Genomic DNA, 21,799 nt, shown 5'->3' on the forward strand with positions numbered 1-21,799 from the left:
AGCTCTGAAGTGAGGTTATAAGCGTGCTCATATGAACATGTGTAAAAGTAGTAACATAGGGTTCTTGGCTAAGAAGAGGCTTCTAAGCATGTTCAGCTTAGAATTGCCCTTCTTTGGATCTTGCATTTAACACCAGAAGTTCGGAAACAGAACCAGTAGTCATTAGGAGTGGAGCCCTGTGTGCATGTGACCTCCCCACTTTATACCCACAAGCTTTTGCCTGAATAGGACTATTGTTAGTTACATTTTGCTATACGGAGCTGCGTACAAGGACTCAGTTTTAGTAAACTGAGATTAGGAAGGTTCTCTAAGCTAGTGACCACCACTAACAGAACAGATAATGGAACATACAGGAAGTATCTAAAGTTACAAAGGCAACACTAGTGCTTCTGCACAGAAGCTCCCAAGTGCCCCTCTCCTACAAAATATGCTCTAAAAGACTGAGGTTGAGAAAGACTGAGAAGCTCCCAAGGCACCATGGGAAGTTGCAGGAGAAAGAGGGAGGTTGGAAAGCTCCAAAAACACAGATGCAAATAGGAATGCACATGGGGGAAATTCTGGAAATGGTTAATGAGCAATAGTACCAAAAGAAAAAAAATACTAATAAACTATTCAGGTTCTAATTCAAACTAATCACATTTAATAAAACAATTTGAAATGAAAGTGAGGAAATTTCTCAGTGTGACACTCAGAATGCAAGGCTATCCGTGATTTATTAATACTCTTGATTCACCATAAATTTCTAACATCCAAAATTATTATTCAAAACTCACGGAGAAAAATGGTTCTATTACATATGTGCAGTAATATGCATATTTTCTGCATGCACACATTCTAACTTGTTATCGGCACAATAAACCTAACAGAGATTATCTGACTCACTAAGTATCATTGACCTAGTTCTCAGTCTGAGCTGTTTCACTTAGACTGCAGGTGGAAGTTTACATCATCAATTACTCCTGTACATAGAGCATCTCTCTACATAGATAACTGTATGACAGGGTGTTCTAGTTTAGCTTTCCAGATTTATTTATTTTTTCAAAACAGAGGGGTATTCAGTCATATGAACTTTCTTTCACCTGTTGTCTGAAGTGGTACTGCCCAACAATAGGCTTGCCACCTCACTGAGAACTAGCCCACTGAGAACTTTGTCAACAGTAGGCAGGTCACCATGAACTAAGCAGAAAAGCTTTTTGGAAATTGGAAAAGTGGTTTTATTTTTCCTTTCTCAGGCCACTTATGTATAAGAAATGCCTCAAGAATGTAAGAATTTCTGGCATGGGGACTAGGACAAAGAAGGGGGGACGGGGACGGAACTGGATGGATTTATTATCAAGGATGATCAACCACACAGCCATATGCCAATGAAAAGCTCCATGAGCATAAATAGCATTTCTATCTCTCTGAAACACTGAATACTGGAATGTTTGGAGTGATCCCTAGTTTGCATTTAGTGCAAAAGAGCCACTGGACTATGAATAGGTACATTATAAAAGCTTTCAGGAATGACTGGAGGCAAAATGGGGCCTCCATATTTACAGGCAGCACAGCAATAAACTTCATATTCTGAGTAACTGGAGAAGATTATTTCCTTCTTGTCCTGTGTGAAAGCTTCACAAGGCCCTCAGGTCTGGCACAAGAACAACCTATCCATTTTATAGTTCCTAGTTAGCTGAAGGGCATGCATTGCCACAGATCTGTGTGACACAAATGTGGAGCTTGCAAACACTCAAGTACCATGTGTGCACCTAAACATGATATCAAATATTTTCCAGTTGTTTATTCAAGATTTTGCCTACTGTGCCTGCTTTTGTTGTGTTTTCTTTCATATTACTATTTTATTGTGAAATTTAATCAGCAAAAGCGCCCTTGAGTAATACGTACATATTGGAAAGTTGGAGCAAAAATGCTTACATAAATAAATAAGGTGGTGCCTAGAAATCTGATTATGGCACTAAATATGTTAAATGCTAGCCACGAGTGCCAATTTTTCCAGTTAATGGTTAGATCTACACTTGAGGACTTGAGCTTTCCAATCTATCGCAAGTGTGAACACTTATGCACATTCTGTGCAGCATGTATGGTAATTCAAGCCAATTAACTCTGGTATCCCCGATTACAAAATCATGTATTTTCAACCAGTTTAAAAAACGGAAAAAATAAGTTAGTGTTAATAAAAACTTACATCTTTTTCTGATCGATGTGGGAACATCGAAGGCTGGCCGTAGTACATGTTTTCATCGTGGTAGTCACTGTCGACTCCCTCTACAAACTTCTTTCTTGAAGCACCAAACATGCTGTTTGTCACCTACATTATAAGAATATGGCATTAATCTCTGGAACAAAAGTAAAGCAATTCCTGAATTTAATGATGCTTAAAAACACACATACATACTCCAGTTCTAACAATTTGCTAAACTATGGTTTACAGTAATACTCCTCTACCACAGGCAAGAGGAAGCATTTGCTTCTACAGTCATACCTCTGGTTACGTTCGCTGCGGGTTGCGTTTTTGCGGGTTGCGCATGCAGCAAACCCGGAAGTGTTTACTTCCGGGTTTCATCGCGCGCACACGCGCAGAAGCGCTCCGCACAGTCTGCGTGTCAGGGTAGAGTTAGAAAAAGAGTTAGGATGTTCACAGAGGCAAGGGTTAAGTTATGACTCCAACTGGGGGGAGGGGAGGTACAAGCCAGTCCTCACTAGGAGGTTAGAAAAAGAGCTACCCTGACACTGCGCATGTGCAGGAGCGTTCTGTGCAGTTCACGCATGCGCAGAAGCACGTTATCGCGCTTTCACAATACTGCCACTTGGGATGCGGACTTTTTGGGGTGCGAACGGCACCCCGGAACGGATCGTATCCACAACCCAAGGTACCACTGTATTTGTTTGCTGAAAACCGAAGTTACTCATTATATTTGAATCTCTCATTTGGGGAATCAACCAAACTTAAATCAGGATTTGTTTCCCTAAACCACAGTTAAAGTTAACCATAGTTCTGGTTTTGGCCAGGGCTGTGTGTTTGGAGTACTGTAGCAATGAAGGGCCCAGACAGTGATAAAACATAGTCATATATGATAAAATCCTCCTTAGACCAGCTTCTTTTATACCCAGGCACTAATGTTCAGTGAAAGTTATTGAGCTCTCTCTCTCTCCCTTTACAGATTGAAAGCCATTTTCGTACTTTAGGAACTTTAGGATATATATCTTGTTATATATGTTTGGTATATTAAAAGTACAGTTTAGTCAGACAATAATTCGAAATTGAAGTTTTTATTTTTATTTTTGTTACAAATTGAGCTACAAACTGCTGAACTGTAAGGAACATGAGCTATAAGGAACCTTTTTGGTTTTGCTAGTTTATGACAAGCAGGTAAAAACCGATAAAAACAGAGGAAACAAAACATTAGCAAAACAAAGAAAATTATTATGTGTCCTACAGTACTTCACAGTGTCAAGCAGACATAAAACACTCATTTCCATAAAAACAGCTGAGAAAAAGGGGGGACTAGGCAACAAAGATTCAATAAATATACCGTACAGGTAATTTTAAGTACACTTTCAGCTCTTTTTTGTTGCCCTGTACTATGCTCCAGTCCTTTGAGGCCTACCGGTAGTCAAGGACAGATACAGATCCACCAACTATGCCAACAATAGAAAGCCCACAACCAAAGAAGGCACTGAAACCTTCCTCCTCCTCCTGTGACAATGGCAGTGCCCCTAGAGGCACAAGTGCATCTTGCTCTTACGGTTGATAGTAGTAGTCTCTGTTTACAACTCAGGGCTTGTTTGTTCTCAATGCACAGGAGCTGCAATGATCTGACACTGTACATAGTCTTACAGAAAGCTTTTGTGTTACATAGCTTTTAGAAATCATTTCAGGGGAGTAAATATATGAACACCTTGGCTTAAATATCCCCCCCCCCCAATCATTCTAAAAGAAAATATTCCATAATCCATTTTTTCCTGAAAACCAACAAGAAACCCTTTTTGGGGGGTGGGTGGGTGGGATGGAATCCACAGTTCCCCCTTCACTCCTCTAATCTTTATTTCACAGCAAAGTAAATGCCAGGTTCCCCCAATACACTTAACTAGCGCTCTCACTTCACTATTGGCTCACAAATCACCTACAAAATGGAATGCAGTATTTAACAGGCTAAGGGGATTATCTCCTCTTTTACTCTAGCTGAGCAAAGTGATGATGAGCTGAGAAATTGTTGGTGGCAGCTGCTGCTCCTAGCAAGGGTGAAGAAGAGTAGAGTCAACCAAGGTAATCTTGCATGCAGTGAAGCCAGAAAGAATGTTCTTTGCCAACTTACTCCCTTCTCATTATAACACTACCCTATCCTACTAATACTACCATTGCATTGTCCTCACTATAAAAAAGACAGAATTGCTTTGTAGTTATCAATACTTGCACTTGAAGCTACAAACTGCCAGCAGAAAGACATAAATCAGTAACCATAGCAGTTTGAACTTGTTCCTCAGAGAAGTTTGTGCTTTACCTTTGGCACAGGAGGCACAAGCAAGCCTCACCTGTGATATACTGCCAGGTGAAGGCACCATCATGCTCTGGCCCTCAAACTGGTTCTGGGCAATGTATCGATACATCACCCAGGCCTGGATAGCTCAGTTGGTTAGAGTGTGGTGCTAATAATGCCAAGACAGCAGGTTTGATTCCCATATGGGGCAGCTGCATAGTCCCGCATTGCAAGGGTTTAGACTAAGATGATCCTCAGGGTCCCTTCCAACTCTATGATCCGATAATGCCAAGGTTGCCTAGTAAACATAGGAACTTTCATGAAATGTTTCCTCATTTCCACATCAACTATAGAGACAATGATAGTCCACCCATCTCCTGAGCAGAGATGCCATATTTAGCCAAAGAAAAATATAATTTCCTCCTTTTTTGGAGCAGGGAGTGGAACAATAATAGCACTGTCAATTCACACATTTTATGCTAATGCTTGCTCTCTTTGAAGAATCTTCATTAGGCACGATTTTTAGCTTCCTAGCCTCAGTCTCAAAGATCAAAGATCAAAGTACTTCCTTCCTTCCTTCCTTCCTTTCTTAGTTCTAGCCTCCCACTTTTCCTATATTATCATTATTATATTCTTCTATGACTGTTTTTAAAGGATTTAAATTGTAAGATTTTCTGAAATTCAAAGAACTATAATTTTTTACTCATTCCACCAATACTAAGAAACTGTAGTAAAGGTAAAGGGACCCCTGACCATTAGGTCCAGTCGTGGACAACTCTGTGGTTGTGGCGCTCATCTCGCATTACTGGCCAAGGGAGCCGGCGTACAGCTTCCGGGTCATGTGGCCAGCATGACTAAGCCACTTCTGGCAAACCAGAGCAGCGCACGGAAATGCCGTTTCTTCCCGCCGGAGCAGTACCTATTTATCTACTTGCACTGCGTGCTTTCGAACTGCTAGATAAGCAGGAGCAGGAACCGAGCAACGGGAGCTCACAAGTATAAACGAGATAGAGGAACCTACTTCTGGAATTCTTGGAAAAACTAGGTCGGTCCCACAAGCCAGTGTGGTTTAGGTACTCTCATCATTTTTATTTTCATCACGAGAATTGCCTCCATGTGCACTCCCACAAGGGAAGAAAGAGTGAAATCTGAAGCATCTCTAAGTGGCAAGGGAAAACATTAACTTGAGTACCCTTCCCCAGCCAAGACAAGGGATTTGCATTGCCAAGTATAGGCATACAAACAGCCACATGGCTGTGGTAACAGCAGCTAAGAGAAAGATGTTGTCATAATGGGGTAGTTAGTATATGATCTGTTCAACAGTAGTTTACATCTTGTCTGAAAAGTCATAAAAGGGCAGAACAGATTTTGTAAGAATAACAAGCTCTTTAAGGGGAGGCAAAATCATATTCAGATTTTAGATGTCTAGTGTTTAAGGTTACAAACTGTAAGACTTCTCTTTGAAGATATTTAATTCAAATCATGTCTGATTAATTATAGATTGGAGCTTGGGGGGGGGGGGAATTCTGTACATTTCCTCCAAACAGCTTAACATTTGCTTCTGACACCAAACAATTTGGCATTCTTGCTCTCCCTCAAGTTTGCTCAGGGTACTGTCCTTAGTACATGATGCAGACTCTTAGGAATTTGAAATATTTTTCCTCCAAGGGAGAGTCTTCTCATCAAAATTTTGCTCTCTTATACTTAAGAAAGGGAGGTCTACCACCTACAACTCTCTGAAGACATTTTCCTGAATAACTCTTTAATCAAAGATATTAGGACATAGCTTTCAAATATTACAATAGTGGTGGCATATGGTGTGCCACTTCTGAAAGAGATCAAAGGAGACATGCAGGTACATATGGAAGCCATTTCCCTCAAGTATGCAGAACTCATGAGGTTTTGAACTTGCTGGGAGGAATTCAATGCAGCTCTATGGCAATCATTCCAGCACAACAAGCTTTTCAACTTTCCAGATGGAACATCCCCCCCTCCTGCTCCCATATTGTCCTTCTAGGGGCTCTCCCAGCCCCACCATAGCCCAATTTGGGTGATACACAGGCGACGGGGAAGGGAGAAATCCCTGCTGTGCTAGCAAAAGTCTTCACTGAATCCTGCTCTAAATCTTCAATCCTAGGCATGCTTATCAGAAAGTAAGCAAGCACAGTGTGATTTACTTCTGTGCAGACAATACATAGGACTGTTAAAGTCAAGAGGGTTCTTAAGGCTGAACAGGTTTTCCATCACAATATGTTAGCACAAATACCAGACAGTATCAATCAGGGCTTCGTGTGGAAGGCCCCTTCCAAAAATCTTAAAATCCAGCTGTTCAACTGCTTGGCTGGAACAGGGTGGAAAAGCAAGGAACTGAAAACAATTGCCTACTCCTATTTCCAAACAGCTGAGCAGTACTTTTCCCTGAAGAGTTATGTGCATGCAGTCTCAAATGTTGGATCAGTGAGAGGAATTGAATAAACATTTTAATATTAAGGTTCAAATAAATACATTGAATAAACATATATTTTAACAAATGGCCCAATGGGCACTCAAGGTGGCTTTAAAAATGTCAATGACAAAACCACTAAAATAATGTACAAAAATGTACACAGTGTACACTTCAGGTATTACTAACTAAAATGGTAATTCAACCACAACAAAGTGTTACCAACTCAGTTTAAAAGCAGCAATTTGCCTTATTAGAACTATAATATTGGAAGCAAACTTCCTATTTGGGCATTTCCCCCCCTCCCAAGTATTCCAAAATGTTTTCACAAGAAAAACGCTTATCTTACAAACCCCCCACAATACTGTACTGAATTGCCATTATATGCAAAGTTAAAAATAAAATAAAATAAAAGATTGCAAAGCTGCCCACAAACATCCAGGTTACTTTTCCATCCTGGACTGGATCAAATATTTATCAGTGAAAAACTTCATTTATTATCTGTTTACAAACATTACTAGAAAATCTTTTCTAGAAAACCTAACACACACTAAGAAAATATCTACCTACCTAAAAACTGTACTTTTGCCCATTAACTTTTTTGTGTCTGTTGAAGCAAGCAAGCTTTGATGGACACTTCCTGTAAATGAAGTAGATTAAGTTATTAGAAAAGTTGAGGGAATCAACAACTTTAGCAAACACAATAGGTTTTATTTCACTATAAAATGAAAAATCATATTGTAAAGTCAAAGGCTCATTTATATGTTACTTACAGAACTGAAAGGATCTTCAAAAGCATTGACCTTGCCATTATGCAATGTGGTTCAACATAAACAATACATGAATTCTTTAATGGCAAGGTATTATTGCCAATGTTAATTAAGGTTTAAAAAGGGGCTATCAAAAATTAGCTACAAGTCTTCTACTTATATGCTCCTTATTTACTTACTGGGAACATACCAAATGCATTGACCAGGTCAAGGGTCCACCGAGTCCAAAACACTGTCTCCCAACAGTATCCAACTAAGTACCAATACAAATCTCAAGCATGGGCATGGATGGAGGCGGTATTCTGGGTTTTTGTTTTTTAGTGTGCCAGATGATAACCAAAACAACAATAACCACCCGGCCACTGAAATATTGCCAGTTAATATGGGCATCAGTGTTAGAAACTGAGATATTAAAGCTAGGAACTAAATGGCACCTTAAACCTAGGTTATAGGTGCCACAAAGGATTGTCTAGGCACACTTTTTTATAACAAGAATACAAAGTCGAAAATGAATAAATGCAGCCTGTTCCTCATAAACTGGCAAAATCACATGATCTAGTCCTAATCTGAAAGCAGAAAAAAACCCAAAGCCATACTTCCCCTGCCCGCCCCCCTAATATTCTTATGAGGGTCCCTTCTCCAGTCTTCAGAATGGCTGGCAGTGGGGAGGCAGAAAAAGTTCTTCCTTTCCTTCCAGCAGTGGAAGTTTTAATCTGAAATCTTAGGCGCAGTACTGGGCCCAGAGCTCACAAGCTGCTTGCATTAATGAAATTCCCTGTTGCAAAATGTGCCTAGAACAATGAATTTGTCTCATCTTAGTATGTTCAGCAATGTAAGTTCGAACTAGAATTAATGGGAGGAGTAGAGAAAGACTGGGGAAACGAAGAAGACATGAGAGAAAGTGGAATATAAAAGAAACCAAGGAAGGAGAGGAAAGGAAGTCCGTCAGTGATTGTATTTTTTAACATAATATATTATGTAATATGTAATTCTTCTCTCCTTTTTTATTACTTTCGGGTTTTTCCTTCTGTTGAAATGAATCAGAAACACAATATTAAAAAAAAGAAGAATTTGTCTCATCTCCTTTTAAATCCATCCAAGTTGGTCACCATCACTACCTCCCATGGAAGCAAATTCCATGGTATAGTTTAACTATGCACTGTGTGAAGTAGTACTTTCTTTTGTCTCCTTCACACAGCACATAAATAAACAGTGGAACTCATTCCCACAGTAGTCACGTCTGTTTATAAATCAACTAAAAGGCACACCGATACTGTCAAGTTGCTTTTTGTGAACTGGAAAGTATTACGTTGATATAGATGTAAATGTTACTGAAACACATTAAAATGTTATGCAGTATTTTACAGTTATAAATTAGTTTTCCACTGGTTGTTTTTTCCTTTACCTCCCTAACTTTTGAAGACTGTGGATACAGAAGAGTGTTCCATGACCCCTTGTTTGCCTCATGAGCTTCTCTTCAACAGTCCATAAGAATAAAATGTTAAGGTGAAATGTACTCTTAATGCAACAATTCAAGGGAATTACTACTTTCTCTAGCACATGAAAATAACTCTGACTCAGTACAGTTGCTAAAGGGCTGAGCCTTCCTTTATGATAAGCAAGTGACCCAGATTCACTTCCTTTAATCTGTCCTTCTCTAACAGCATACAGAGGGCATAACACATCATAGTCAGCCCAGGAATATGGATCTTAACAGCATACAGAGAGAAGCCACAAACAATGTGTAAAATCTAACTGAAAAAAGGGCATGCTTCAATGCTATGCATGCATCTTCACTTAGACGTATGCCACATTAAATTCAAAGGGCCTTATTCTCTGTTAAGTGCACATAGGGATTGAGGCCTCAATAGCAGTTACTTTATACACTAAAGCAGGCATAGGCAACCTTCGGCTCTCCAGGTGTTTCGGACTACAATTCCCATCATCCCTGACCACTGGTCCTGTTAGCTAGGGATCATGGGAGTTGTAGGCCAAAACATCTGGAGAGCCGAAGGTTGCCTATGCCTGCACTAAAGTGTATGAGCTTTAAACTAAAAAAGTTGTTAAAATGCAGTATTTCATTTCAAGCTGCCTGTGCAGAACTGGTCAAGGGTGCTAAACTAGTTTCATCAATGTAGCTATCCTTAAATGCCAAGAGCAGCTCCATCTTCAATCCCCTTCTTATTGCAATATACATACATATGTTGCATGGTGGGGCTCCCTGAGGAGTTTGCTTAAAGCAGCAGCTTCATACAGGTATATGGCCCCAGTCCAATACTACTAAAATAAGAAATACAAAGGGGGGATTCAAACCATCTCTTACATTTAAGAATTCTTTGTTCTTTCTATGGCTACTGCAGAGGCAAAAACTGCCATTCATTATATGGCTTCCTTAACCCCACTGTGTAAGGACAGGGAAATGCAGGTGCTGCTAAATTCACTAATTTAGCAGCACCTGCATTTCCAAGGAGAGGGAGAAAGAGTGAGACATTGGCACCGCATGGATTTGCCCACCCCCACGCCCATCATTTCGCCCACCACCATACCCATGCTGGGAATGATGGGCTATGACAGTCAGCAGCCAGCTACAGAAAGAATAACAAGCAAAACATGAATTGCAAACTACAGATTGTGCCCAAGCCAGATAAAAACTAATGAAATAAGGAAACAAAAGACTTGACTCCATTATAGTTTAATGATTGCATTTTCAATTAATTAGAAACTTTTATTACTGAAGACTGTTTTTATGTTGTACCGTTTGTAAACGGCCTTTTAAGACCGCATACTGAGATAAAGAATAAATTATTGAGAAATATTACAATAACTCAAATTTATTTTAAAAACCTCTCCTTAGCTTGATAGTACATCTCTCAAAAAAGTCAAAATGTACACAAACTGACACTAAAAAATAAAGCTATAACGTTACATAAGTTCTGTTCTATCATTGCTTATTTTCTCTAATGAGTTCTGGTAACTATTAAAACTGAGCCACCTACACAACAGACACAGCGGTTCCATCACTTATTTCTGATCATTTTCCCACACCCAGGAATTATACATGGTGTATATTTGCATTTATAAACATAGAATATGCTAAAATGTGGATATTAAAATATAGCAAAACAAGTATTAGAAGTTGAGATATGAAAACTAGGAGCTAAATCGCACCTTAAACAGAGGTTATGGGCGCAGCAATGGAATGTCTAGTCTCGCTTTTTTATAACAACAATACACAGCTAAAATATTATGTTCATTTTTCACATAGTCTAGTCCAGGGGTAGGCAACCTAAGGCCCGTGGGCCGGATGTGGCCCAATCACCTTCTCAATCCGGCCCGCGGACGGTCCGGGAATCAGCGTGTTTTTACATGAGTAGAATGTGTCCTTTTATTTAAAATGCATCTCTGGGTTATTTGTGGGGCATAGGAATTGGTTCTTTTTTCTCACTCTCTCTTCAAAATATAGTCCAGCCCACCACATGGTCTGAGGGACGGTGGACTGGCCTACGGCTGAAAAAGGTCTAGTCCTTCCCCTGCCCACTCCCCTTAATATTCCTAACAGGTTCTCTTCTCCTGTCTTCAAAGAGTAGCTGGAAGTGGAAAGGCAGAAAAAGTCCTCCTTTCCTTCCACTCTGCAGTTTTAATCTGAAATCTTAGGTGCAGTACTGCACCCAGAGCTCAGAAGCTGCTCATGCTAATGAAATTCCCTGTCACAAAGTGCGCCTAGAACAATGGGAGTTTCGAACACTGAGCAAAACACTGCCAAGCATGGCTACCTAGGATATTTTTATTCTGAAACCCAAGAATTTGAAAGATTTTAATCCCAGTGCAGGGCTCAAATAAAAAAGTGAAATATTTTTCCAACCCTGGAAATACAAAACTGAGTAATATGAAGATACAATTCAGAGTTCAATGACAACATCTTTTCCTATCTTTAAACTCTGGATATCTTGTGTCCCCATCCATCAGGAACTAAAGAATCTCTGTATTCAAGACCATAGCCTTCTCTCAGCAAAATTACCTATGTGATCTAACATTAGCATTTGTTTTTTTGTGAACCAACTATCTTTTAAATTGCTCCCTACTGGATCCAGCATCCTGCAACCCATTTCCCACAGTTGCCAGGCAGATGCTTTTGGCAAACTCCCAAGCAGGACATAAAGACCACAGACCTCTCAATTAACACAGAATAATGCACTAATGGATGGGGATAGGATGATAAGGCGCCATTTTTAGCCAGCTAGGAAAAGCCTGGGCCATGAGCTTACACAGCTCCAACTCTCGTCTCTCTCTCTACTTCCATGCAGGCAGGGGTGAGAGTTAAAACTAGTATGGACATGCCACATACAGAAATGAAGCATTGCTTAACACAAGAAGATGCCTGAAGTCTCTCACATATAACTAAACACTTGCATGCACGCATACAATTTTTGTACACCATATCGGGCTTTTTTTGGAAATGTTGTTGAGCTTTGTTGAGCCCCCACTCCACCCCACTCAATGAAGCTTTTGAGCTATTTTTTTAAAAGGAAAATCACCAAAAAATCAACACTTCCAATATAGATTGTTATACACCTACCGGTAGGTTTTTAATCAGCCATAGAAAATTCTGCCTGGACGAATTTTGACGGACTGGCTGTTTTCGACAGACGGATCCCAGAAATGTCCAGGAAATTCCAGACATATGGCAGCCCTATGTGGCTTATACTGCACAAAGGAAAGCAGGGGCACACTGCCACGACCCACTCCCTCCAGCGCATTAGTTTCCCCCTTCCAAGAGTAGAGGACACTCCTTGTTTCAGAACGTGACCACCCAACTCATGGAGGGCTGAAAAGAATAAAAGAAGTGATGCACTGGAGTGGGATGGAGTTTGGCAGCATCCCCCTCCTCTTCCTTGCACAATGACAAAAGCCTGAAATATATGGTGTTTGCAGAAATCTATGCAACTTGTTCACGTACAACCCCCCCCCCTTTTAAAAAACAACAACCCGTATTTAGACTCAGAATACAATATGGCAAAATATTCTATGCTAGAAATGTTATTTGAATGTGTTATTTTGACAACTTTTTATTATGTTAGGCTGCTTCAAGTGGAAGTGGAAGGATCAGACAATTATTTCATTTATTTGAAAATGAACTTTTCACACCCAGGTAACTTTTCTGAATTGGCTTTTCACATCCAGGATGGCAACAAGAAGAAATCAATTACATTCCAGAGGAAGGCATTTACTACTACCTGAGCAGGTTAGAATATGCGAACCAAATCAAATAAATGAAATAAAGAAAGGAGTAATATTTACTCAACTCACATGCAGCACATATGAAAAACAATATTCAATATTTTTAATTTTTAATTTTCTATCCTGAGATGATCTAAGGTGGCTTAAGTATGTTGCAAAGTCATTGGTTAGAATAGGTGATCCTTGAGGAAGAATTTAAACACGGATTTCTGATCAGCTTTTGGAATAGCTAAACTCATTTGAAAAGCTGCCTATCTGGCTAGAATCAGCAAGCAAGCTTAAAATAATCAGCCTAGAAGGGGTATTTGTGGCTTGCCATCGCCTTTGCTGTCAACTTGCCACTCAGGGGGCCAATGGGAAGACAAACTAGAGAAAATTGTATTGTTGCAAGTTATTCTGACACAATTAATAATATAATGTAATATAACAATGCCAACAGAAGATTAGGACATCAAAATGTGTTAAATTGTACAGTTTATTATTATAAAAGGGGTGGATGGGGAACTGCTTTCTGGATTTCTCTTCCATTACTATAATATCTGGATGAATCAATTTGTGCTGATACTACTGGTAAATTAAATACAAATATTATAGCAGATTTCAGAACAGACATTTTAACTGATGCTGCAGCAAAGTTATGAAACAATTTCTACCATGGCTCCCTACAGCAATAAAAGAAATGAAGTACAACTAACAGACTTAATTCAAATTCTGATGAAAATAGAATTTTAGGACTCCCACCTAAGAATATAATAGTCTTCAGAGAAGACCTGCATCAACAATTTTGTCTAGTTCATTAAGAAGAGATATTAACATCTTCTTTCCTTGTTAAACATGCTGAAGATTCATCCTAACACTGCTTTTTAAATTCATTTCTTGCGTGACTGTCTTATCATATGTACATTCCCCAAAGAGAGAAACCTACAGAAAACTCTTAAGGTGGTAGCCTCCTATACTTGAAACAAACCTTTGAGGGCCTTCAAAACACAGCACAAAGTGAGTTCCTCACTTACCGTACCTTTGAAGGCAGAAACACCTGCAAATCCCAGTGCAAGTTCAGAAGTGGAACAGAGCTCTCCTCAAAGTCATCTGTGAATGCCAGAGGATATGGGCTGGGGCACGGCACACAATGTTAGTTATGGCCCCCTTCACTTTCCCCCCCTAAAATAAAAAACCCCAAATGCTGTACAGTAGCTCTTTCCTTAGAGGATAGTTGCTCCACACACACCCTAATAATTCGGGTGGCCCTTTTCTGCACCATTTCTAGCTCTATAATATTCTTTTCAAGATGCAGCAACTAGACCTGTTTACAGTAGTCAAACTGTGGTTGTGCCATATATTTTTATAAAGGAATTGCAATAATGCCAGTTTTATTTTCCACCCCTTTCCTAATGATCCTCAGCCACAGACTTTGTCTTTTTCACAAATGCTGAAAAAGAGGGCCAACTGTTTCCTTGAGCTATCTATGACAACACCAAGATCCCTTTCCTTGTAAGTGAAGACCCCATCACTTACACTTTACACTTCTTTGACTGAACCACAATTACCATTTAAATACCAACTCACCCAGTTTGGAGTGATCCTTTTGAAATGCCTTGCAATCCCTTTTAATTTATCACCCCAAATGACTTGGTGTCACCAGCAAACCTGTCTACCTCCCTGCTCACCTCCAGATAATTTATGAAACAAGTTAAAGAACAGGGGTCCCAATACAAATCCTTGAGGACATCACTTTTTACATCTCTCCATTGTGAGAACTGTCCATTTATTCTTTCCGTCTGCTTGCTGTTCCTTAGCTATTTGTCAATCCATAAAGAGGCCTGTTAAAATAATTTTCACCCCACTTTATATATTGTATTAATCTCAGGTGGATCATTTATATATGAGTTCAAAGCAAGGATGCATATACAGAAAGGATCCAGGTATTTCCACGAAAAGGCAGATTCACTATGGACTAATATTCAAAAGAAATACTGTTAACTCAGTAATGTGTTCACTGAACACCTGGCGTTTCTACCAGTGGCTTCTCAAATTACAATTAAACAAGCTATATTGTGTCAGTTCCTTTTTGACTACAACATAATGGGTCACAGAAGGTACAGTAGACATCTGAGGAAATAGATGTGGCAATAGATTCAATGAAACAGTGTCACCTTTCCTTCCCCCTCTCTCCCCACTGAGATATAGTAATAAAAGTATGAGATTTCTATTAATAAGGCCACAAAAGTTGCTGGCCTTCAAAAAAAGGCCTGCCAGCTCTCAGCAGGCTGAGAACTCTGTCCTACAGCCTAATCCATTTTAATGGCGGGCACAGAGGAGGGGGCTTCTCTCCTCCAGCTCACTACTTTCTGAGCTGAGCATGAAGGAGGGACCAGGCACTTCTTCCCTCCTCCACCAGTCTGCTCACTCAGCTGAATGGATTCCTGGTTACCTATGGCTTCCAGGCTAGTGATTAAAGACAAGTCTGAGCTAGTGGACTGCAAAGTTATAAAGCAAAACAAGCTCTAGGAAGGATTCTCTATAAAATAAAATGAAAAGGGAGCATTGAATGCTAGCAAGCAATGCATTCTGAGCTATGATGGAACCCTATGTTATGGGGGTCAGAAATCACATTATTAACTAGTCAGGAAAATAGTTCATCTGGTTAGTTGGTTGATGTTGGTTGAGGACAGACATCTCCATCTTCAGCTTTCTTAAGCAGGTCAGCAGAAGAGCTTATTTATTGCCTTTATCTCCTACCTTTTGCTCTAAGGACATTGTTCACACACACCCTCATCAGTTAATGCCTACGACGACCCTGCAAGGTAGTTGAAGAGGTGGCAAGGTCACCCAGTGAGCTTCATGACTGAGTGGGGATTTGAACCCTGATCTCCCAGGTCCTAGCCCAACACTCTAACCACTAAACCACCCTGGCTTCCTATTGTCCTTCTGCTATGGGGCAGTTCTATAAATTGAATCGGTAAATCAATATGGGGAAAGCAAAATGTACCTTAGAGAAGGATCTGAAGTATTTTCCTTGAAGCTTGGATATATTTTATTCTGAATGTTGTCAACTGCTGTGACATTTAAAATATGAAGCGGCATAGAAATGAAAATGAAAATGAAAATTCTATTGGGGGGATGACGGTGCCTAGACAGTCCATGATGGCGACAGGAACAGAGGTTTAAGCTGGCATTTGGCGATTAGATTACACATCTGAGTTTCTAAGAGTGACAGAAACATGGGAAGCTGCCTTACACCATATAAGATCACTGGCCCATCCAGCCCAGTATTGTCTATGCCTGGTTTTAGGCAGGAGTCTATACTAGCCCTACTAGGAGATGCTGGGGATTGAATCTTTGTCTTTCTGCACACAAAGCTTATGCTCTACCACTGAACCCTTCCCAAAGTTCAAAGAAATCAGCATCCAAAGCCACATTTCCCTGAACAAACCAGTTAGAATTAATTGCCGCTTGCAAAGTTCAGACATAATGGGAAGCTGCAGGTTATTTGAAACAGAAAGTGTAAGTTCTTTACCTCTACGCTCACATGCAAAGGAAGGGAAAGGGGAAGGAAAAGAACCTGAGGCTTATCATAGTTTATTCTCATAATCCAAAATCATTAAGTATGAACTATTTGGTAAACCTCACTGATAAGCAATTGCCCTCAACAAGTTTGCTTTTGCAAAGATACTCAATAAAACTACTTACAGTACTCAGCATAGTTTTTATATATCTTAAGATATTTTTTTCTTGCTTTAAAGCATGTTTACCTTACTCTTCTGCTGAAAAGGCTCCTTGAGGGGCCCACATAAGATCAAACCAAAAAGCAAGGTAGCCCCTTCCTGCAGACTCTAAATCATTCTAAAATATGTGACACAAAAGGAAAAAGTGATGAGGAGGGAAGAGGAAAAACAAGCTAACTCAGGTACAAATAGTTTTTCATAGTTCTTGTAATGACCAGCTGAAATCGGAGTTCAGGGAGAGAAGCTAATGGAGTGCCCCTTCTTTTCATCACTTCCTCTGCTGCAAGCAGATTTGTCCTCATCAATGATAAAATACTTTGCACTGTTCTGCTAAGGAAGTTGAGCTTGCAGCCCTATACCTAATTATTTAATAGGAAGCTCAAATGAACTCCACAAGTTTTACTTCTGAGTAGACATTTACCAGACTGCAAAATCGATTGAATGGGAAACACATTTTAGCTTTCATCATATATCTATTTTCTGATAACACTGTCTATGTTCATGTAAAACAGTTACTTCAGCCGTAAGAATGAACTGTAGAGTTTAATATTAACTTCAATATTATTCACTTGGAAAAGATGGGCAATAGTAAGTCCTTAACTTCTGTCCCAAGGATGAGTGATTACTCAATAGTAAGCCTAGCTGGGTTAAATGGGGCATGCTTCCAGGTAGTGGGCACCAGATTCCAGCATTGGTTATGCTACTGTGAACAATATCTCAGATTTTAGCAGGATAGTTGATCCAGTAGAAGTTTTCATTGATGGAAAGGAGGTGATTTCGCTTCCCTATGCAGCGCCCTTTGTTCTCTAAATCTGCTCCAGAGGCTTGGATGACTTTTTCAAACAGTGCTATAGGTAACAATTTTCAGGAAATGGATTTATATACCCTCAGCTATACACAGAACCACAGAATAGAATTATAAATTGTAGAGTTGGAAGGACCATGAGGGTCATCTACACCAACCCGCTGCAATGCAGGAATCATGAAATACTTTCTTGGAAGTTTTTTTGTTCTTTAATGTCAATATAACTCTTGCAATCCTATTTCGGAAGTTAAGCTATGGCTTAATTATCACCTATAAGCACTTTATACAGAAACACAGTGAGTTACTTGGAAGTACTTCTTATTTGTGTTAACTGCAGCCAAAAAAACAAGCAGGTGTCACTTTAAGCTGCATAATGCTGCCATGCAATTTTAACCCTTCAACACTTTTATTTTTTAACGGTAACAATCCGATATTGGGGTCCAAGGATCCCATCAAGGTTCTAGCTAGAAATAAAGGTTATGACTGATTTCATTATGAGAGTGTTAATGCTTACATCCAGAAAAGGCCATCTAGGAGTAGGATTGGTCCCGAAGGGCAGAAGAGGGGAAACTTTTTCGGCCCAAGTGCCACATTCCTTTCATAGCAACTTTCTGAGAGTCACATGCAAGTGATAGGCGGAGCCAGGGGCAAAAGTGGACAGAGCAATAAAAGTAAAATTTACCTCCGTACAGTAAGTTAGTTTCTATATACGTTCACATACAACTCTCTATCCTCCATCCAGGCAAGCAACAGGCAGTAACAAGAGTTCAAGGAAGCATTCCAACTAGGCAAAAACATTCAAGGGGTGTGTGAAGCATGGCTGTTGAGAGATATGCATGGAAAGTGAGGGTTTGTGACCTAGGAAAGAGTTCTAAGCACAGGGAGGCCTGAGATTCAACATCACTGCCCTAGGCAAAATTTACTCCTGGAGTTCAACAGACTCCTGCAATGCTTTGTTTTGGGGTTTCTTTGTTTTCTGATACAGGACTGTACAGATCTAATTCCCTCCACCACCACCACCCCCCAAAAAACCCTCCAGTACCCGTTAAGTGGTATTAACAAATAAAAATGGAATTTAATATACAGATGGAATGCTGTTGTTTTTTCTATCCTATTTTGAGAAGTGGATGGGAATAGAACAGACCCCAGTTACCTTAGGCATTTCAGAGCTTCCCTTTCCCATTCGTTTCAAAAACAGTAAAGCAGCTTAGTAAGTTAAATGTAAATTATAAGAAATTGTAAATGGCGGTGGGAGGTGAAACACCACAGGACAATTGGTCCCACAATTGCGAAGAGGACATATGATGGTTCATGTTTGCTCAAAAGGATTTCCAAGAGCCGCTGGAGTTCACAACAATGCCAGTAAGGTAGCTAGGGTTCATAACAACCCTCACTAAAGTATGAGGTTTAAGAGTTATTTATCACTGTAATTAACAATAATTTTGTTCTTTGCTTATTATTGTTAAAATTTAATTAAAAATTGTTAATAAAAAAGTAGAACTTATTTGTCATAATACGGTACACACTTAACTCAAACTTGTCTTATCAGTGGAACTTAATGAGTGTAACAGTGCTATTTGAAAGCCATTTTAAAATATATATTTTTGAAAGATTAATTATAATTAAATTATTTTGTAGTTTTCAAGTGTAAGTCACTGCCTACAATTATAATACTAGTTTACCTTCAGATATTTCAAAGTGTTTTCAGGAGTTTGGGGTATCTTCCTTAGAAATCTTAAAAATCATGAAATATTGCAGCTAAACAATATGTGCACTTATGACAATAAAAGTAAAATGGAGTTTCAAAAACAGCCAATACATGCAACTATTTTAAACTGATGTGGCTAACTGATTCCATTTTGAATAGATGTATGGAACAAGACAATGGAAAAAATAGAAATGTCCCTACTGTCCACACAACAAAGAATTAAAATGTAATTTACTTTCCTAATAAAGTAAATAGAAGACAGCAATACAGAAAATTCAACATAGGAAAAATTCTACTCCAAGCCATCCTGTCAACAGGAGTTTTGCAGAAGCTAATCACCAATAATTAATCTTTGTCTCTTTAACATTTAGAAATAAAGGAAACCCTTGCCAATAGTAATCAGAAGACAACTTTTTTAAAACAACATTTTATTTGACATGTATCTCAAGTTATGCACTTTTACAAATTTGTTTGTATTTTTAATAAACAAAACTACAAGCACACATTTTAGAAAGATAACTTTCCAGTAAAGCTAGACCTAGCTAGACCTTTCAAAAAGGAAGCCAATACATACCTAAATTTGTCAGCACTTCCAGTATAAAATCTACTTCTGTGTTTTTAAGTGGTTACCTCCCAGTTTCATTTTCTATAATCTCATGGACATTGAGTGCTGCCTCATTCTTATCCAAACCAATTTTCTGGAGCGGCAACTTTTAACCTCCAAACTAGCCAAACTTTTTTTAAAAAACAAAAACATTAGTGCTGATACACAAGTGCAGCAGTATTAATATCTTATGAATTTCTCTTGCTGTCAGAAGGTGTTAGATATATTCTGTTAGTATCTAAGCTCCTTACTTCCTTCTAGATGAATGAGAAGGGAACAGTATCACTGTAATGGGGAACAATATGAAGGACTTCAGAAGACGAGATAGAAAACATGCGGACATTATCTTAGATTCCAAAGAATATAGAAACTCTATTTGTGATATTCCATGAAGCAGCTCTACATTACCATTTTCTATTATATATATGGATGGACTTCAAGAAGATCAAACCTATCCATTCTTAAGGAAATCAGCCCTGAGTGCTCACTGGAAGGACAGATCCTGAAGCTGAGGCTCCAATACTTTGGCCACCTCATGAGAAGAGAAGACTTCCTGGAAAAGACCCTGATGTTGGGAAAGATGGAGGGCACAAGAAGAAGGGGATGGCAGAGGACGAGATGGATGGACAGTGTTCTTGAAGCTACCAACATGAGTCTGACCATACTGCGGGAGGCAGTGGAAGACAGGAGTGCCTGGCGTGCTCTGGTCCATGGGGTCACGAAGAGTCAGACACGACTAAACAACAACAACAACAACAACATAAAATTTAACCTTAAAGCAGTTTGCCTCTTTTTAGCAGTGCAAACAGCTGAAACAGAAATATCAAAGAGTGGAGAAAAGATATTGAACAGAAGCAAAGAAAGAAAATCAGCTTCCATACCGGAAAGCAATGATCTGGCACAACAGACCAGGAAGTCGGTTGCATGAACTCTGTAAGACCATTCTCTCTCTTCCTGCAGTATCTGTTGGGAGCAGACTTCTTACAACATTGTTTTGAAAAACAATAACAACAGGAATGGTTTTAACATACAGTTGTGACACAAGACCATCTATTCTACTCCACCCTAGGCATCCTCAACTTTGGAGACTAGAATGTGGCTCAGGAATAAATTTTTAATAGATGAAGAAAGGGCAAGCAGGAAAATTAAATTTATTGACGCATTCTAAAAAGAAGCAGCATTCTTGTGAGTTTGGCATTGTCTGCTTTGATGATAGCTTTGGTGCTCTACTATTGCTAAACTATAAAATAGAAATACTTTACAAGGGTTCAACAACCAGGTGAGAGCTCCTACATTAGAATAATTACAAACCAGAGTAAGTTTTATGTTGGTACTCTCTAAGCTTAGAGGGTCTCAGCCTGGTGTTGGGCAGACTGGGGGTGCTGGTGGTCTATCAAGCCCCCTGTTGTCCAAATGCACCCCTGACTAAGCTGGCCAAAATTGTATCTTGCATGGTGTTAGAGGACTTCGGTATCCATGCAGAAACTGATGTTAGGTCTGCTCAGCACTTTATAGTCTTCATGACAGCCATGGGGCTGTCTCAGTAATCAGTTCAACAAAACGAGCAATCCACACCTGCAATGTAGTCTTTAGTCCAAGTGATGAGCAGTGAAACAAAGTTGGGACAGGGTGCAATGCAGTTCCTTGTCCTGGTTGGATCATTACCTGGTGAAGATTAGACTAATTGCTGCTATTCCCCCACAAGGTCATGGGCCTTTTTTAATGGTCTATCCTAAGGGACTGATGGAATATGAGGGGTTCCTGAATCTGAACTGGGGATCTTTCAGAAGAGAAAGCTGACGGTCTTGTCAAAGCCCCAATTTCACTATGAAATAGTGAGCTGAAATGAGTGGTTGACATGATCACTACCAAGTGTCCTCTCTGCCGTTGTGGAACCCCAGTGGTTCTTTTGTATTCTGAAGAGCTTCGTACCATGAAGCAAACTAGATGAAGACTAAAGCGCAAATGCCGCAAGTCTGACTCTGAAGCAGACTGAACACTTGTTAGTGAGCATAATATTGTCTACCG

At 39.5% G+C, this 21,799-nt stretch overlaps 1 protein-coding gene across 9 annotated transcripts in view; it reads right to left on the reverse strand.

The window, feature by feature from the left end:
• Positions 1-21,799, reverse strand: part of CNOT2 (CCR4-NOT transcription complex subunit 2) — a 55,464-nt gene that overhangs the window by 20,110 nt on the left and 13,555 nt on the right. For 6 of the 9 annotated variants that reach the window (XR_004427502.1, XR_004427504.1, XR_004427503.1 and 3 more), the window contains exons 2-3: positions 7,492-7,561; positions 2,186-2,308 (exon numbers count right to left, since the gene is read on the reverse strand). Coding sequence is in view for 6 of the 9 variants with exons in the window: in XM_033163429.1 (XP_033019320.1) it covers positions 2,186-2,296 (111 nt within the window). In the remaining 3 variants the exon portion in view is untranslated. The remainder of the gene's footprint in view (positions 1-2,185; positions 2,309-7,491; positions 7,562-21,799) is intronic. The other 3 variants (XM_033163432.1, XM_033163431.1, XM_033163427.1) reach the window with 1 other exon arrangement.

This window comes from Lacerta agilis, chromosome 10 (genome assembly GCF_009819535.1).
Source record: "Lacerta agilis isolate rLacAgi1 chromosome 10, rLacAgi1.pri, whole genome shotgun sequence".
NCBI classification, from domain to species: domain Eukaryota; kingdom Metazoa; phylum Chordata; class Lepidosauria; order Squamata; family Lacertidae; genus Lacerta; species Lacerta agilis.